We start from the raw sequence: 18099 nt of genomic DNA on the forward strand, positions 1-18099 counted from the left end.
AATACCCTCACTCTCCTTTCTTCCCCTAATCAATTTCTCTATCCTTTAAAATACAATTCAAATGCCACTTCCTTCTTAAAGCTTTAACTTTCAGTTAATGCCTTCTCTTTCAGTGACATTGCAGAGCACTTGCGATTCTCTAATGTAGTTATTTAACACTGTATATTAGTTACACATGTTTCTCTCTCATTCTCTTCCTAGAAAATAAACTCCATGAGAGGCTAATAAGCTTTTTATCTCTAAGCTTTATATCTCTCCTTATAACTAGCACAAGGATTTGCATAATCAGGTTCAATAGATTTTGCCTCGAGGGATCCACTATATAAATCTCAGCCTCCAGGTCTCTCAAAACTTCTTTTGACTCAAATTCTCAAGTCTTTCTAAGAAATCTCAGACTACATTTCAATCTTGTCCACCTTGATATAATACTTCTTTTGCTTGGACTATGCACTCTGTACCAGACACAATTTGGCCACAGAGACATGCTCAGCTGTGCGATGCTTTCCATATTACCAAGTTATATAATAATAAAACAGATATCATATCAAATAAAGAGTATAAACTGGTCTGTATTTCCCAGGTTCTTAAAGAACCAAAGCAGTCCTGAATTTACCTGAAAGCTTCTTCTTCTGATGACTCTGTCTTCTTATCAGCATCTATCATAAGAGAAAAAAGAGAGAACTTGGCTTTTCATCTCACTTTGCTTCAGATCACATAATTCAATGTCAAATAGTCTATACTTCTTTAAAAAGGTTGGCAGTACTCTGACTTCAGATTTGTTGGATGGGGAGAACAAATGAGATGAATCATCCCAGAGGAACTGGGGTAATTCAGTAAATATTGATATTTGATCAGAAGTTTATTACTCGGATGAATACAGAGAGGCTTGGAGAGACTTACATGAACTGATGCTAAGTGAAATGAGCAAAACCAGGAGATCATTATATACCTCAACAACAATACTGTATGAGGATGTATTCTGATGGAAGTGGATATCTTTGACAAAGAGAAGATCTAGCTCAGTTCCAACTGATCAATGATGGACAGAAGCAGCTACACCCAAAGAAAGAACCCTGGAAAATGAGTGTAGTCTGTTTGTATTTTTGTTTTTCTTCCCAGGTTATTTTTACCCTCTAAATCCAATTCTCCCTGTGCAATAAGGAACTGTTCAGTTCTGCACACATATTATATCTAGGATATACTGTAACATATTTAACATGTATAAGACTGCCTGCCATCTAGGGGAGGGGATGGAGGGAGGGAAGGGAAAAGTTAAAACAGAAGTGAGTGCAAGGGATAATGTTATAAAAAATTATCCAGGCATATGTTCTGTCAATAAAAAATTATAATTTTTAAAAAAAGTTTCTTGCTCACCTGTATCTACTAAATGAGAAAACTTTCTAGTCAGATCTAATGAACTCTCTAGTTCTGATCTAATGTCTAACTGTAACATACATAAACTGAAAACAAGGAATTAGGAGAATCAATCAAAAATGTCTGAAATTTTCCCAAGTTTCTGCAAAAGAACAAAAAATCCTTCCCATACATTTCAGAAAGGCACTTAAGTTTACAAGGTTTCACTGGCTTTACTAAAGAGCTGAAACAGTGGTAAAGAAGACAGAACTGCCTTCCTTAAGGGTAATAAAGATTAAAAACAGGAAAGAACTCAGAGATCCAGTCCAAACCATCATTTCATAGAAGAAACTGGATAAGCAACAAAAGTGGAATTCATACTCAAGAATTCTGAATCTAGTTCTCTTTCCTTTACACTACACTAACTTGGAATGATCCTATAGAGTTAAATGGCTGAGCCAAATTGTCACCTAAATAATTCTGAAGAATGGCCAGGGAAGTTCTTCCTGGTATTCTTTATAAGAAAACATTTTGGATTTCTGAGTCAAAGTGGTTCTATGCTCACCTGCAGACTTAGATTCAGATTGCTCCAACAAGTTGAGGAGTCGACCTCCATTTCTATTCCCTTCCTGGAACAAAGAGACAAAAGAATCACATTCTTGCAGAATAAGTCACTCTGCTACTCAATTCCTAAAATATAACTGTTACCTTGGATCACACTTTTCTATACAAGTGAATAAAGCTTTAGTACAATTCCAGAAACATTATTTTACTTTCTAGCAAATGGGGAATATACAGATAAGAAGGGCAAACAATGAGTTGTAAGCGATGACAAATATGAAATATTCAAAGAAATATAAAGTGATGAATTGTGAAGAAAGCAGATTTTAAAAAGTTTAAAAATAGAAAGTACATTCAAAGGGTCAATCTATGAACTAACTATAATTATATAACAAAGCATTACACAAAAATAATACTATGGACAATGTTGGTACTACCCAAAAGTTAAAAGCACATAATTGTTTTCCTTTTAAAAATATGTATGGTATTGCATATACTCTAGCTAACACTCTTGTGCCATTTAATTAGCAATTTTTCAGAAGTATATTTTATGGTTTGAATTTTTTTACATTTTTCAGTTCTGTTAAAAACAAAATATAACAATTAAAAAATAAGAAAAAAGAAAGCAAGTAACAGGTGAGACAAAAATAGTATTTTCCAAAGATAGAGACCCTATTCACACTGGCAATCATCTGATAGTCATAATCAATCATTAGCTAAAAGTTTCTCCTGAATGAGTCCAATGTGACTATCTCAAAGACCACAGGTCTGTGGTGGACTTGAGAAGGTTAAAATACTAAGTAACTTAAGTCTCTTGTAGTAAATGCATATTGTTTAGTCAAAAGAATTAACCAGCCTGAAGGAATAAAAATTCTCCTTTAGACTTGGCATATAATTGGCTGTACATCACAGTTTCAGGCAGTGACTTTCTTAAAGGGTCTCTTTCTACCTCCCATGCTAAATTGATGCCTACATTTTACTCTCTTCTCTAAGATGGCATAGTTAATTAGAATTCAGAACTAAGAAAAGGTGTCTCATCTAAATCTTTAATCAAGGCTTCTTGCATATACTCTCCCCACTAAAGACTCAGCCATCTGTGATAACCAAACAAGTTATCTCTCTGTGTTTTGCAGGTATTCCAACTATTCTGCTTGTTTCATAGCTCTAACATAGATTCAAGAATACAAACAAATCCCAAGACAAAATACAATGTAGTCTTAACCCAGAATTGTACATGGGGAAATGAATGGTTAAATAAATCCCGCCTTGCCCAACCCACTACTCACCCTTGTGTTCCTCTGCCTCCCCCTTTTCCCTCCAGAACCAGAAGGCTGCCCGTTGCCTCTTTCCAGTTGGCTTCTTTGGTCATCTGCAGCTATCCGAAGGCACAAGTCTACATGACTTGGATACTCTTTGACAGGAACTAGGGACTTGCAGAGGTAACATTTCTCCCTCCTATCCAGCCAGGAGAAAAGAAAAGAGGTTTTAGCATTCTCTTGTGCCTCTGAGCTCTTGGCTATGTCTCAAATGGTGTTTTTACTTCTCCAAGTTATTCCACAGAGAAGACAAAGTCTAGCAATGCAGATTTGCTCAGCGGGATCACCAATAAAACTAACCCGATGCCAATCAAAAGGACTGAGTGATTAGCGGTTTTCCCTGACTGTTCTTCTGTACCCTGCTGCTGCAGCAGTGGGATGGTAATGAAATCAGCTCTTCTAACTATCTCAAACAATGTTGATTGCTCTTCAGACACAAAACATTCTGTCAAACTCTGCTGAAATTAAGTGTTATGGTTTTTTTTTCCAAAGGAGAGTTAAAATGTTGATAGAAAAAAAGAGTAAGTACATTAAATCAAGATGACATTTTATGGGGGGTGGATGCACTCTTCTGATTAGTAAATCAACTCTATGTGATTACTTCATTTTACAACCTGCATCATCAACTAAGAAGTTCCCCCAAACTCCTGGTTCTGATGGAGAGTTCTATATAATCTTAACACTTCCATATGTGTTTCTTTTTGTCTGACCCAATCACCTGCAGCTTCCAAAGTAGTTGGGGCTAGAGAAAGAGAAGAAAACTAAGTCCATAAAATAATCTAACCAGGGAATCAAAGAGTAAGACAGTATACATTAAGAGTATCATATTAAATATAAAGGAATGAGGGTTTTGTTTCCCTGGATATCAGGGGAAAGACAACATTCACAAAGCAGTAAAATTCTATGGTACCAAATATTATTCCAAATAAAGCCTCTCTTGGACATAATACCCTGAGTTTTTCTTCCTGGCCACTTGTGTTTAATAACCATAAGAGACTGAGATACTGTAAAGAAATATATATTACTAAGAAGGTTTGCAGACTCCCTTTTAGGGTTCCACTTTAAAAAGGAAAAATACTCAATTGCCTAACCAGTGAACAGTGCCTTGCTTTTCTGAGGCCATTAAAAAATATTTGTTAAATGAATGGAGAGGACACAAGTTTGGTTTTGCCTAAAGTAAAGAGTGGACTAGATGACCTCTCAAAGTATTTTCTGCTCCTAAGATTTATGATTTAACATTTGTATCTTGATGCTAAATATTTCTGCCTTTTAATTTAATCACTCTAATTTAACATAAAGTTATCTCAACTATTTTCATGGAAGGGCATTTGCAAATAGCCTCTTCTTTAGATGCTTCTGGCCCATTCCATTTCACTGCATAACCTCCTCCAATCTAGCTCTCAATACAAAATGGGAAAATGGCCCACATTTTTCTGAGAGCTACATGAAGCTCCATAATGCAATGTGAACTCCAAGCAAATGGGAACCTAAAAGTGGTATGGGAGTGAAGTGGCAGTTTTTGCTATTATTTTTTTCTAATTCTGATTTTTTGGTCTTTTCCCGAGTTTGGAGGAAGTGCAAGAGGTCACCTATACTGATGCAATTTAGGATGAAGAAAAAGAAATTCGGATAATCCAAATAATGCAGTGACTGACATGCTAGAGAAGCACAGTTAGAAATACAAACTAGACTCTTCATTCAGTACAAGCTATTTTATAGGAAACAAGAGTGCCAAGAATGCAGCATACCTACTTACTTGTCAATGTCTAGGGATGGCTGGATATCTCTCCCATTGTCATTTTTACTCTTGGCCTGTTTCCTTTTCCGTGTCAACACTTCCAAAAGAAAAGAAACTTGTTAAGATTGCAGGAGGTTTTGCTCCATTTCCTGTAGTGCTATGGTGTTTCACTGAATGCTTTACAAGATGCCCAGGACAGAATCTGAAGGACACTATAACTGGGGCCTTGTCCAAATTCATTCCTCTAGGGAAAACCAGCATGTGTAAAGCAAGCCACTGTTTCTTTGCATAGAATGTAGCATCTATATCATATACACTAAGGTGACTCTGGAATCCCATGAAATAATCTTCCTCCTATCAATTTAGAATGTATGAATAGTCAAACCAATCCACTCAAGGGGCCATGCTGATATTTCTAGTACCTCTACAAAATATCTTTTTGGTAACAACTTACTTGAGGCAGATTTATCCAAGAAAAATAAACACTGGTGTTAACTTAAAGCACTTAAAAGTTAACTCCTTTCTCCTCTCCATTGCCCCTATGACACTGAGGTATTGTGATATAAGCTAATTAATAATGATAATACTTATAACTTTTTCTTCATGACAGTCCTTCAGATATCTGAAGAAAGCCTTCTCAATCTTTCTTTCCAGTTTCTGCATTTGCTGCTCCCATGATGTAGTTTTAAGATCTTTTAATCATCCCAGTATTCCTACTTGAGAAATAATCCAATTATTCAGAGTTCTTCTTATAACATTGTGGCTAAAACCAGATGTAATATTCTAGATGTGACCTTAGCAGTGTAGAATACCATTAGATAATTATTTTCCTTGACTTGGGCACCAGGCACTATTGATTTATTTATATCACATCGAACTATGTCATTTTCATAATGTATTTAAGCACATGGTTTTGTTTTGTTTTGTTTTAACTTAAATGGAACATTTTATGTTTGCCAATATGAAGTTTCAATTTGTTAGTTTGGGTCCAAAATTCCAGTCTGTTAAAATAATAAAGGGTTTTAATTCTGTCTACTAACATTACCTACCCATCGTTAGCATCCAAAACATAATAGAAATACACAACAATGAATGAAAGCAATTGCAGTATAATCTTAGTGATGTTTTATATCTGAAAAATAGCATGAACAAAAGAACATACACAACCAAAAAAGAAGGCAACCTGGTTTTGTGAAAGAAGTAAAGGACAACACTGTTACACTGGTTATACATGAAATATTAAAAGAAAACCACAAAGGATTCAAGTGAGTTGGGCATAGCAAGCATATAAATGTTAATTAACATGAATTATTTATTTTTGAAAAAAAAAAAAGGAAGGAAAAGCACAGAAATTCAGAGGTTATCTGATCAAATACATTTTTCAATAGGGACTCTCTTCACAAAATTCTTGACAAATGTTTATCCAACCTCTATGTGAAAATATCCAATAATAGGGTCTCACCACCTTCTAAGACAGCTCATTCTACATTTGGACAATAAGAATTACTTTAAAGTACTTTTATTTATATTGACTTCAAGTCTGCCTCTTTATACTATTACACCTGAATACTTCTGCCATTTGGACTGAAGAAAGAAAGAAAAAGTGTGAAGTAGCTACAGAAGAAAATCTCTATGTTTTTATCCAAATAATAACATATACAAAGATAAAGCCTTGAACAGGCCAAGGCCAAGGCCAAAAACAAAGTCTACTAGGGTATAACAAAGACTTTATCTCAGGCTGACAAGGATCCATTCATCGACTTACTTTGGGTACCAAATTAGCTTCAAATACCTCCAAACTGTACTAACTTCTGATTCATATTTCACCATCCTAGCCACACAGTTAATATAAGTGTCAAATGTTTAGTAGAAATTAATTCATTGAGATCGCATATTGTGCAGATGCCAAGCATTCAAAAACTTTTCTATCTTCAACTAGAAGCATTAAAGAAATATTCAAGAACCAATTTACAGGAAGATTTGAAAGAACTCAGTATTTACCAACTGGACTAAGTGAATAATGCCAGATATTAAGATAGTAAAATTCTGGCTGATACTTAAAACTCAAATTTAACTGCACTTGTCTCTTAAAGATACCATCACAAGCAAGAAGCAGAGGCTAGAAAAAGTCAGTCTTGTTTAAGGAAACAAGGGTCTCCCTATTTGTAGATGCCATTCAGAACATCATGATGTAGGCTCTGGTATAGAAGGAAGTACAGACAAAATCAGTCGGGATTGGAGCATATAGAAACAGATGATAATGATTAAGGTCCTATTGCCAGGCTGAATGAATTGCTTTGCCTGGATAGAAACAGGAAAACCATGGTAGTGACTACTGCTAATTATCACTCTTGGGCCAATCCTGCTGCCTCACAATCTTTCATTTGCAGAGGAGCTCTTTCCCAGGTGGCCGATACTTCTGGCAACAATCACACACTTCACAGCACTTGGATCAAATTTCTTAGATTCCAGCCTAAATCTACTCCTTTCTACTCCTAGCAACTTTGTTCCTGTTTTACAGGGATAGAACACCTTTTTCTCTTGGACACTGTATATACCTCTTTCTGTATGTAGACAAAATGTTTCCAAATTCTACCTATCTTTCAAGATTCAACTAAAGTTCCATAACTTCTATATGAAACTTATTCCTATCATTCCAACTTATATTTATATAGGTCTCAGGATGTTAAATAGAATAACGGCTCTGAATTCAGAAGTCTTGGGTTCAAATTCCCATCTCTAACATTTACTACAAGATGACTTTTGAGGTTCCTTCCAACCCTAAACCCCTATAATTTTGTTTTTGCTGAATTCTGATCTCAATTTAACACTTGTTAGTTTCTCATTCACATCTATTAAGTATGTCTTCTTATCTGTACTGAAGGGACCTTGGAGGGTAGGGAACAAATACAATATTTATCTGTATCCATTACAGTATTTTTTAAATTATAGAACATATAGAAGGTATTAAATAAACACCTATTTATCTTTTTATATATGGCAAGCAAATGTTCAAGAAATAGTAGGAGAATGGGTAGGGGAAAAAAATGACAAAAGGTTCCTAGTTGATAATATTTAATATTAACTTCAACTTATGTAGTAGAGACCATGCTGGGGAACATATCTAGATTACCCATAGAACTCCACTGTTTTACTATGATACTAAAAACAAGCATTGTGAATCGGCTTATAGGTAGACGTCTGAATTTTCATCTGGAAAAAAAAAGATCCCTATATGGTCTTATCAGCCATTAGTTTGGTGAACCAAGGAGACAAAGCATTAGAACTTTTGTTGCCTTATTTCAGAGTTTGATCAACAAGACAAGAGGAAGAGAAGCAAAAGGGAGAAGAGGATAGCAATGTGAGCAAAGCAGCTCACCTTGAAGGACATTTATATTTTATAAAGATAAACAAGCCTCTGAAGCTTTGCTTTTGGGAAATCTTGCCAACAGCAGCCCAATTTTCCCTAGAAACCACTACCCAGTGTCCTGACACTCTGGAAAGCTTCCTGATCTATTGCAAGGATTTAGTCTGACCTTGAAGACAGGTGCTTCAGAAATTAGCACCTAACACACCAAATTTGTGCTAGGCTTCAATTTTAAAAAACAGATGTAATCCAGGTTTTAGCATGTAATTAAGTAAAGATATTTACACAGGTCACAAGTACGATAGGTGATTTAAGCAAACCAGAAAATCTGTTCATACTCTTAACAAAGCAGCAGTTTAGCATTCAACTCCTACCCCTAATCCTCAAGATAAAATCAGAAAGTGACTTTTAGGGTTGAATAACAAAGATACAGAACTATAGCAACTTTAAGAGCATCATCCATTATTCTAATTTGTAGCATCACAGGATAATAGCTTTTGAGCTTGAAGAGACCTAAGAGGTGATCTAATACAATCTATTTTATAGATGAGGAAACTGAGGCCCAAACATAGGAAGTTACTTGCCAAGGTCACAGAGGTTGTATGTGGTAGATCCAGGATTTGAACTCAAGTCCTAGACATCTTAATCCAACACAGTTTTCTGATCCAAGCTTTCTACAAAGGGGAATATTTGGAATAACCAATATTCAATTTTTTTTCCCTTCATGATATATTAAATGTGACTGCAGCCCCTTTAAATAAAAGTGAATATAAAACAAATGGTGATATTCACATAAGGTTTGTCACATAGTTGTTTCCAAATTTGCAGCTAAAATAATGAAAGGGAAGATATTTTGGGGTAGTGGGGAAAGACTGGAAAGACATGAATACACAACAAATCTTGTGAAAATGATATATGGATGGATAGCACATTATCATTATCTTAAGCTATATCAACAAAATACATTATCCAAAAAGTAGCAAATGATAATGGTCCCAATCTCCTCTGCCTTGGGCAGATCAAATCCACAACACCCCATCCAGCTTTAAGTGTCATGTTTTATTTAGTAAGAACATTGACAAACTGGAACCCAAGTAGGAGAGTTAAGAGGATAATGTAAATAAGTGCATAAGTATATGAACAATTAGAAGAACTAGGGATGTTTAACCTAGAGAAGAAAAAAAATTTAAGAGGCATATTAGTACTTGTCTTTAAGAATTTAACTTCTGATCAAAAGAGTCATCTACACCTAGAGAGAGGACTGTGGGAACTGAATGTGGTTCACAATATAGCATTCTCACTCTTTTTGTTGTTGTTTGCTTGCATTTTATTTTCTTCATCATTTTCTTTTCTGGTTTGATTTGATTTTTCTTATACAACAAGAGAATTATATAAATATGTATGCATATATTGGGTTTAACATATATCTCTACCATGTTTAACATATGCTGGACTACTTGCCATCTAAGGGAGAGAGGTGGGAGAAGGGGGGAAAAACTGGAATACAAGGTTTTAAAAAATAAAAAAGCTTTAATTAAAAAAAAAAAAAAAAGAATTTAACTAAGAAGGGAAAGACAGATTGCTCATCTGTAAAATGAGAGCTCTGACCCAAGATGATCTCTGAAGTCTATTCTACCATTAGATGTATGAACTTATCTATAAAGATACAGGCTAGCTTATTTTGTTTGGTCCCAAAGACAGAACTAAGAGCAATGGTTGGAAGTTTTAGAAAGACAGATTTTGGCTCTAGAAAAGCAAAATAATCCTGTGTCCTAAATGAGCTACTTTAGAGAAAGTGAATTCATAGATGGGGTCTCTTGTGGAAGTATAGGTAAAACTAGATGACTTCTAAAGTTCCTTGTAATCTGAGTTTCTATAAATGCTTCCTAGTTTTGGACTCAAAAGATCATTGTCAACTTAAATGTTTTCAAATACTAATCTACAGAAAGTCTCAGAAAGGAATTCTTTCTGCCTTTAGTGCAGTTACAGATTCTTTCACTTTCGCTACCACTTAAAGTGTTAGATACACTAAGTACTCTTCCAGAGAAATCTGAATTTCTAACACACAAAAAAGGATACTTTTATCAGTACTCTAGAAAAAATAAATAAGCCAAAGGACAAAATACACATAAGAGCTCTCAAGGCTGTTTCTGAGTTTTACTAATGGTACACTTTGGAAGAAAGAGTTTATGTAGGTTTTTCATGATCGATACAGTTTAAAGTTTTGTTTGTTTGTTTGTTTGTTTGTTTGTTTTGAGGGTGAGATAGGAGGATTTGCATAGGAACAAAAAAGGGAACTTTTGGTCCTATTCAAACTGTAGGGATAGTTTAGAATTCTGAAATAAACCAGATTTCTCCATTGATAGACATGAATGTTCTGCTCTTCAACTTAATCTCTGATGTTCCTGAAGTTAGCTTTGCTAATACAAGTTTTAGCAAGGGCTTGGCAATTCTTATTACAAGGACAACTGTGAACACTAAGAAATATTTAACATCCTCTTGAGGTCTATGTAGAAATGAATGTACTAGATATAAAATGGGAAAAATACAACTAAATCTAAAAGTCCCAGGTAACTAAATATAAGTAATCTTTGTTTAATCAGTTTGAAATGCCATTCACAAGAGTGAGCACAAACAATTAGGTACATTGGAAAAGGAACTCAATGAGAAGGAAGCGTATCTCACACCAATAATTCAGCCTCAGCAAAGGCAATATGAGGCACTCGGATTCCAACCTTGGCTGATTTGGTGGCTAAAAACCATAGCCTGTCACGGGAAGCTCCATGTCATGTCTGGACAGGCAATCCAAACTGAGGCTATCCCACCCCCCTTACCTCAACCTCCTGAAGAACCTTGAACCCTCAAGATTTACTTTCAGGCGAGGGAAGGGAGGAAGGGAGGAAGGGAGGAAGGGAGGAAGGGAGGAAGGGAGGAAGGGAGGAAGGGAGGAAGGGAGGAAGGGAGGAAGGGAGGAAGGGAGGAAGGGAGGAAGGGAGGAAGGAAGGAAGGAAGGAAGGAAGGAAGGAAGGAAGGAAGGAAGGAAGGAAGGAAGAAAGGAAGGAAGGAAGGAAGGAAGGAAGGAGAAAAAGACTTAGTTCCAAGTACTACCTTCTACATAAGGTCCTTCCTGATTCTCCAAGATACCAAAGTCCTCATTCCCAAAACCACTTTATATTCATTTCATATATATTCTACATATGTGTATGCATATATAAGATGTGTATCCTATTAGAATGCAAATCCTTGAAGATAGGGATTGTCTTATTTTTGCCTTTGTCCAATGCTTATAATTGTGTCAGAGATATACTATTAAATGCTGGTTAGGTAGTTGACTGATTGATTGTGCATGCAACTACTTCCAAACTGGAGCAGTAAAAGGGTCTCCACGATTCAAGGTCACAGCAACTCACCCCACTGAGTATGACCAAGACTGACAAACTTAATTTTAAAAAATATGAAGCAACAACTACATGAAAGGTACTATGATGAATATTGACAATAGAAAGACAAAAGCAAAGAAACCTTATCTTAAAGGAATTAGAGCTCTACTAAAATACATTCTATTTTTAAAATCTCCTCCAGCTCTTAAGATCTTTGGTCACTTTCAACACCTGAAATACTATCTTATATTGGCTAAAGTCCCTTTCAGAAGGGAAACAAAATGTCTGTTACCAACTTGTAAATTCTTTCTGTATGTGTGAAATATAATAAGCAGTTGCTTATTATTATCCTAATTTTATGATGAGAAAACAGATTAAAAGAGGTCTATCTTGCTTAGGCTCACTCAGCTAATTAAGTGTTGGTGGCAAAGTTAGAACACAAGTATAAATGACTTTCAGATAGAGAGGTGATGATCTTAAGACTGAAAATTGAAGCATTTCTTTTTTGGGGGGGAAGGGGAGCCCCAGGGAACAACACAAGGATATATGTGTGTACACACACACACACACATACATATATACACACAGTTGTACAAGGTAGTAACCAATTGCATACACACACAGGATTAATAAGAGAAAAAATAACTTAATCCTAAGGAATTGGCAGATCAAAGAATAAAGCATGGAAAAATAGCAAATTTCATCAGAAAAAAAGAAGACAATAAAACCAAACTTTTAGGATGCAGTCAAATTGCCTGGGGAAATTTTTTTTTCTCTCTAAACAGTTTCACCAACAAAAAAAGTGAAAGAACAGATCAGTAAATTTGGCATGGAATTAAAAAAAGAAAGCCAAACTTTTAATACTTATTTAAAAGCTAAAAAAGAAATTTTGAAAAATCAGAGAGAAATCTAAAACTGAAAGCAAAAAAAAGAAAAAAGAAAAAAGAAAAAGAACTGATAAACAAGCATTATTATTATTTGTCAGGGTTAGAAATGACAGCTACAATAATAAACAAAAAAAAATGGAGGTGAATTAGCAGACAAAGAGGAAACAAAAGATCACTCTCTGTAGATGATATAATGATCTACACATAGAGTATCTCAAAAATCTCAATGCAATCTTAAATTACTAAAGTTTGGGAACACACTATTTTAGTTCATCTGATAGTCACAATATCCATGTAAAGCAGCTGCTTTTTATTATCCTAATTACAGATGAAAAAATAGAGGCCACAAGAAATTAAGTGAATTACTCAGACTCACAAGGTTAGTTAAGTATTGGAGGCAAATTTAGAATACAAGTCTTAATATGCTCCTGAAGGGCATTTATTTTGGAATCAAAAATAATGTTGAGTGGGGGAAAAAAAAAACAACCCTATTCATCCTAATTCCAAGCCTAGCACTTTTATTCAATATACTACAACCTAAAAGCTCTATGTTAAATAACCCCAGAAAAATCATCAGTCTTCCTCTATACTGCTAACAAAAATCAGCATGAAGCCAAACTCCATTAAAAATAACCAAGGAATACATAAAATATTATAAAATCTAAACAACAAGACAAACACAACACCTAAATGAATTATAACTGTAAAATTCCTTTAAAAAAAAAAAAGCTAAATAATCGGTAAAATATTAATTCCTCATGATTAAGATAAGCCAACATAAATAAAAATACTATCTAAATTATTTTATTCAGTGCCATCTAGTGAAAGCACCAAGGGATTATTTTCAAAATCTAAAAATAATAGCAACCAAATTCATTTAGAAGAAAGGAAGGGTAATAATGGAGAAAAAAAAGAACTATATTATCACTATATTATAAAGCAATAACCATCAAAACAATTTGGTATTGGTTAAAAAACGAAGAGTTCAATCAATGGCACAGATCAGATACAATCAATGTAAAGAGGCAAACAGTAACAACATTCAATCAACTCAAACTAATGGGGTAATGATTCTGTATTCAACAAAAACTACTGGAAATTGGAAAACAGTCGACAAAAACTGGGCACAGAACATGTTTACATTTTAAAAGATTGAGATATAAGAACAGCAAGAAAGAAAATATGTTACAATCATAGATAAGAAAGTAGCTCATGATCAAATAAAAAAATAAAAACGATCATAAAAAAAGAAAATAATTTTGATTACATAAAACTAAAAAAGATTTTACAAAAACACTTTCAAGGCAGTTAAAATTAGAAGAGAAATAGAAAATTGAAAAAAAAAATCAGGCAGGCAAGTTTTTCTCATAAAGGTCCTATTTCCAATTATCTATAAGGATCAGATTCAAATACATAAGAATAAGAGCCATTCCCCAAATAGTCATAGGAAAAAAAATGTTCCAAACCACTAAAAAATAGAAAAATGCAAATTAACACAACTGAAGTTCCATCTCACACTATCAGAGTGGCAAAAATAACAAAGGAAAATGATGATAAATACTGAAAACATGTTGGTGTACTGCTGGAATTATGAACTGGACCAGCTATCCTGAAAAGTAATTGGAACTATACCCCCAAAGTCACAAATCTATGTACATATTTTGGCCTAGCAATACTACCATCGGTCTTATATCCCCAGAAAAAATAAATAAATAAATAAGGCTAATCATGGTATAATAGGATCGTAATGGGATGAAATAGCAAAAGAGATGGTTTCAGAAAATCTTAGGTAGTCTAAACTTATGTATAATGAAAGAAGCAGAATTAGAAGAAAAGAAACGGAATGATGATGAATCATGATACCTGTACCTCCTGACAGAGTGGGTGAAAAACACTCTGGACCTATATTGTTTGTTTGTTACACAGATTATGATTAACTTATTTTCCTCTCACAGAGAGAGATCACAAGAAAAAGGGACATTTAAACATTTTTTTAATGTGCCAAAAAAACCAGAAGGTCAAAAAGAATTCACAAACAAGCAGGATGGTTTTGAAAGTGACATGCTGTATATTTCATATAATTTTTAAAAAGCAAATTGTAAGTAATTGAAATCAGTGGTTCCACCTTTTGGGAATATTTTCCCATTCTACTTTGTACAAGGAATGTTTGTATTTGTGAAATTCAGGGAAAGGAAAAAAAAAAAAAGGAAGGAAAGAATCATCAAAAACTGAATAACAAAAGAGGACACGTGATCATGATAGAATCTCTAAGAGTTCTAGAATAGGTAGACTTGGACATATTAAGACATGGAGTACATCTCTTGGACCTCTCTGCAATGCTTCATCCATTTCGTTACCTTACTTTTGATGTATCAATCTTCACGACTCATTCAATCCCAATTTTTTACAAAGGTGGTCAAGGATATGTTTATAAAGAAATTGAATATTAGTCCTCGTCTTCTAGCCCACTGTAATCTAGATGAACAGGTCTTCTCTCTTCCTTATTCTCCATTTCTCTTCACCTCAAAACCCCTGATTTCAACCCTTCTACTCTTATCTTGTTTCATAAAGTGAGCCTTCTAGTAAAAGCCAAGCCCTCTTTACCTGTGTTCCCTACCCCCATTCTCTCCCATCTCCTTCAACAAAATGAATCCTTAATTACTCCCCCCATGCTTAATAATCAATCTCTCCATAGCTACACCATATCCTTCCTTACAAGTCCAAGTCTACCCATTCTATAAAAATTTCCATTGTATCCTACTATTCCCTGAGCCTATCTTTCCTTCATTTCTCAAAACTCTTAGAGAAAAACTTACCTACACTTACTAGCCTCTAATTCTTCTCCCACTCCTTAATCCTTTACAACAATTAGACCTCTAACTTCATTATTAAATTATATTTCTAAGTCACCAATTTTTTCTTATGATGGTCTTCCTCACACCCCCACCCTCCTTTCTGTCCAACCTTCTAGTTCATCCTTCTAGACCTCTCTGCTACATCTGACAACTGCCTCTCTTCTTTATTTTCTTTAGGTTTTTGTTACACCACTCTCTTTAAGTCCTATCCCCAGCTATTTAACCACTTCTTTTCAGCTGGTTCATCTTTACCATGCTCTATAAATGTATGTAAATCCCTTGGGACTATGTCCTAGACCCTTCTTTTCTCTTCTCTTTTCATTTCTGAAGGTATCTTATTAACTCCCATAGGTTTAGTTATGTTGCAGATGACTCACATCTATGTATCTAGTTCTAGTTTCTGCTCCAAGTTTTAATCAAGCATCAATCACTAATTGCCGAGATAACCAGAAATTTCAACATGGTTTTATAGAAACACAAAATCCAATATGCACAAAAGAAAATTCACTATTTTTCCTCCAAAGCCCATTCTTTTTCCAGGCTTGGGTATTTCTGTCAAAAGGCAACACTCTACCATACTTCCAATCCTGCAGGGCCATAACCTAAGCATTGTTTTCAATTCCTCACTCTCTCACTCTGCAAAGTCAATCAGTTGCTAAATATTGCAACCTCAACAATATCTCTCTCCATCAAACCATTCTCTATTACCACTTAACCACTATTCTAGTTTTCTTCTTGGACTGTTAAAAGGATCTTATAATTGGCCTTTCTGCCTCTAATTTCTCCCCATTCCAGTGCATCCTCAACACAGATACTAAGGAGATTTTAAGTACAAATCTGACCATGTTTCTTTCCTAATTCAATAAGCTTTAATCTTCTTGTCTCTAAGATAAAATATAAATGTTTGTGTTTAGTTTTAAAGCCCTCTACAACCTAGCCCCAATATATCTTTCCAGGATCACTGCACATTACTCCTCTTCAAGGCCACAATAAAAGACCTTTACTTTGTTCTTTGTAAAGTACAAGCTAGGCTGTACAGGCCTAGCTCCCTGGAGGGCCTCAAGGTCAGCCAGAGTCAGGATAAATTAAAGTCCTTGGTCTTTAAGGGGAGAAGTGAAGGAGGCAGACAAGCAAAATCCTGGATCCTGGAGTCTAGAGTCACCAGCCTCTCTTTTCCTCATCCTGCAGCCAAGTGACCTGGCCTCTGTCCCTCTGCCCTCCAATCTTTGCCTACAGTTATCTTAACACCAAACATTTAGCAAGCACTGAATTTATCCAAACATATACCAATAGAGTCGTTGTCTCACATCGAATAGGCTATTAGCTTTAAGTGCTCAGTTGTCTGATTCAAGAATACCTTTTTGGAGTTTCAGCCCTCTACAATTCTTCACATAGGCTCTGATACATTTTATTCTCTCTGCTTTTGTACTGACTGTTCCTTATGCCTGGAATGCACTCCCTCCTATTCTCTGCCTCTTATCTTCTCTTCCTTCAAGTACCACCTTCTACATGAAATCTTTCCAGTTTCTTCCATGATCTTTCCCTAACTACTATTTTGTAAAAATATGCTTACATGTGTACTCATAGTCTACTTTAATAAAAATGTAGTATACAGCATAATATCATATCTAGGATAGAGCAGGAACTTAATAATGCATGCTAATTGTCTGAAATATAAAGCACTGTCCATTATGAAGAGGTCTAAGACCATCAAATTATTTCATCAAGGTAGTTTATATTCAAATGCCAGCAATAGTAACAAAAAAAGAATAGAATTAAATGAATAAAAATAGGTAAAGAGACCCATACTTAACACCATACACCAAGATAAGGTCAAAATGGGTTCATGACCTAGGCCTAGGCATAAAAAATGAGATTATTAATAAATTAGAGGAACACAGAATAGTTTACCTCTCAGACCTGTGGAAGGGGAAGGAATTTATGACCAAAGAAGAACTAGAGATCATTACTGATCACAAAATAGAAAATTTTGATTATACCAAACTGAAAAGTTTTTGTACAAACAAAACTAATGCAGACAAGATTAGAAGGGAAGCAATAAACTGGGAAAATATTTTTACAATCAAAGGTTCTGATAAAGGACTCATTTCCAAAATATATAGAATTGACTTTAATTTATAAGAAATCAAGCCATTCTCCAGTTGATAAATGGTCAAAGGATATGAACAGACAATTCTCAGACGAAGAAATTGAAACTATATCTAGCCATATGAAAAGATGCTTCACGTCATTATTAATCAGAGAAGTACAAATTAAGACAACTCTGAGATACCACTACACACCTATCAGACTGGCTAGAAAGACAGAGAAAGATAACGCAGAATGTTGGAGGGGTTGTGGGAAAACAGGGACACTAATACATTGTTGGTGGAATTGTGAATACATCCAGCCATTCTGGAGAGCAATTTGGAACTATGCTCAAAAAGTTATCAAACTGTGCATACCCTTTGATCCAGCAGTGCTACTACTGGGCTTATATCCCAAAGAGATCATAAAGAAGGGAAAGGGACCTGTATATGCACGAATATTTGTGGCAGCCCTCTTTGTAGGGGCCAGAAACTGGAAACTGAATGGATGCCCATCAATTGGAGAATGGCTGAATAAATTGTGGTATATGAATA

The 18099-nt window shown here is 35.0% G+C and overlaps 1 protein-coding gene across 2 annotated transcripts in view; it reads right to left on the minus strand.

The window, feature by feature from the left end:
* UIMC1 (ubiquitin interaction motif containing 1) overlaps positions 1-18099 on the minus strand; it is a 123450-nt gene that overhangs the window by 7527 nt on the left and 97824 nt on the right. Inside the window, exons 10-13 of one of the 2 annotated variants that reach the window (XM_012552973.3) lie at positions 4987-5065; positions 3201-3369; positions 1919-1982; positions 614-656 (exon numbers count right to left, since the gene is read on the minus strand). In XM_012552973.3, coding sequence (XP_012408427.1) covers positions 614-656; positions 1919-1982; positions 3201-3369; positions 4987-5065 — 355 coding nt within the window. Of the gene's footprint in view, positions 1-613; positions 657-1918; positions 1983-3200; positions 3370-4978; positions 5066-18099 lie in introns of those variants that run through there. The other variant, XM_023506547.2, reaches the window with a different exon arrangement.

Source organism: Sarcophilus harrisii, chromosome 2 (genome assembly GCF_902635505.1).
Source record: "Sarcophilus harrisii chromosome 2, mSarHar1.11, whole genome shotgun sequence".
NCBI classification, from domain to species: Eukaryota; Metazoa; Chordata; class Mammalia; order Dasyuromorphia; family Dasyuridae; genus Sarcophilus; species Sarcophilus harrisii.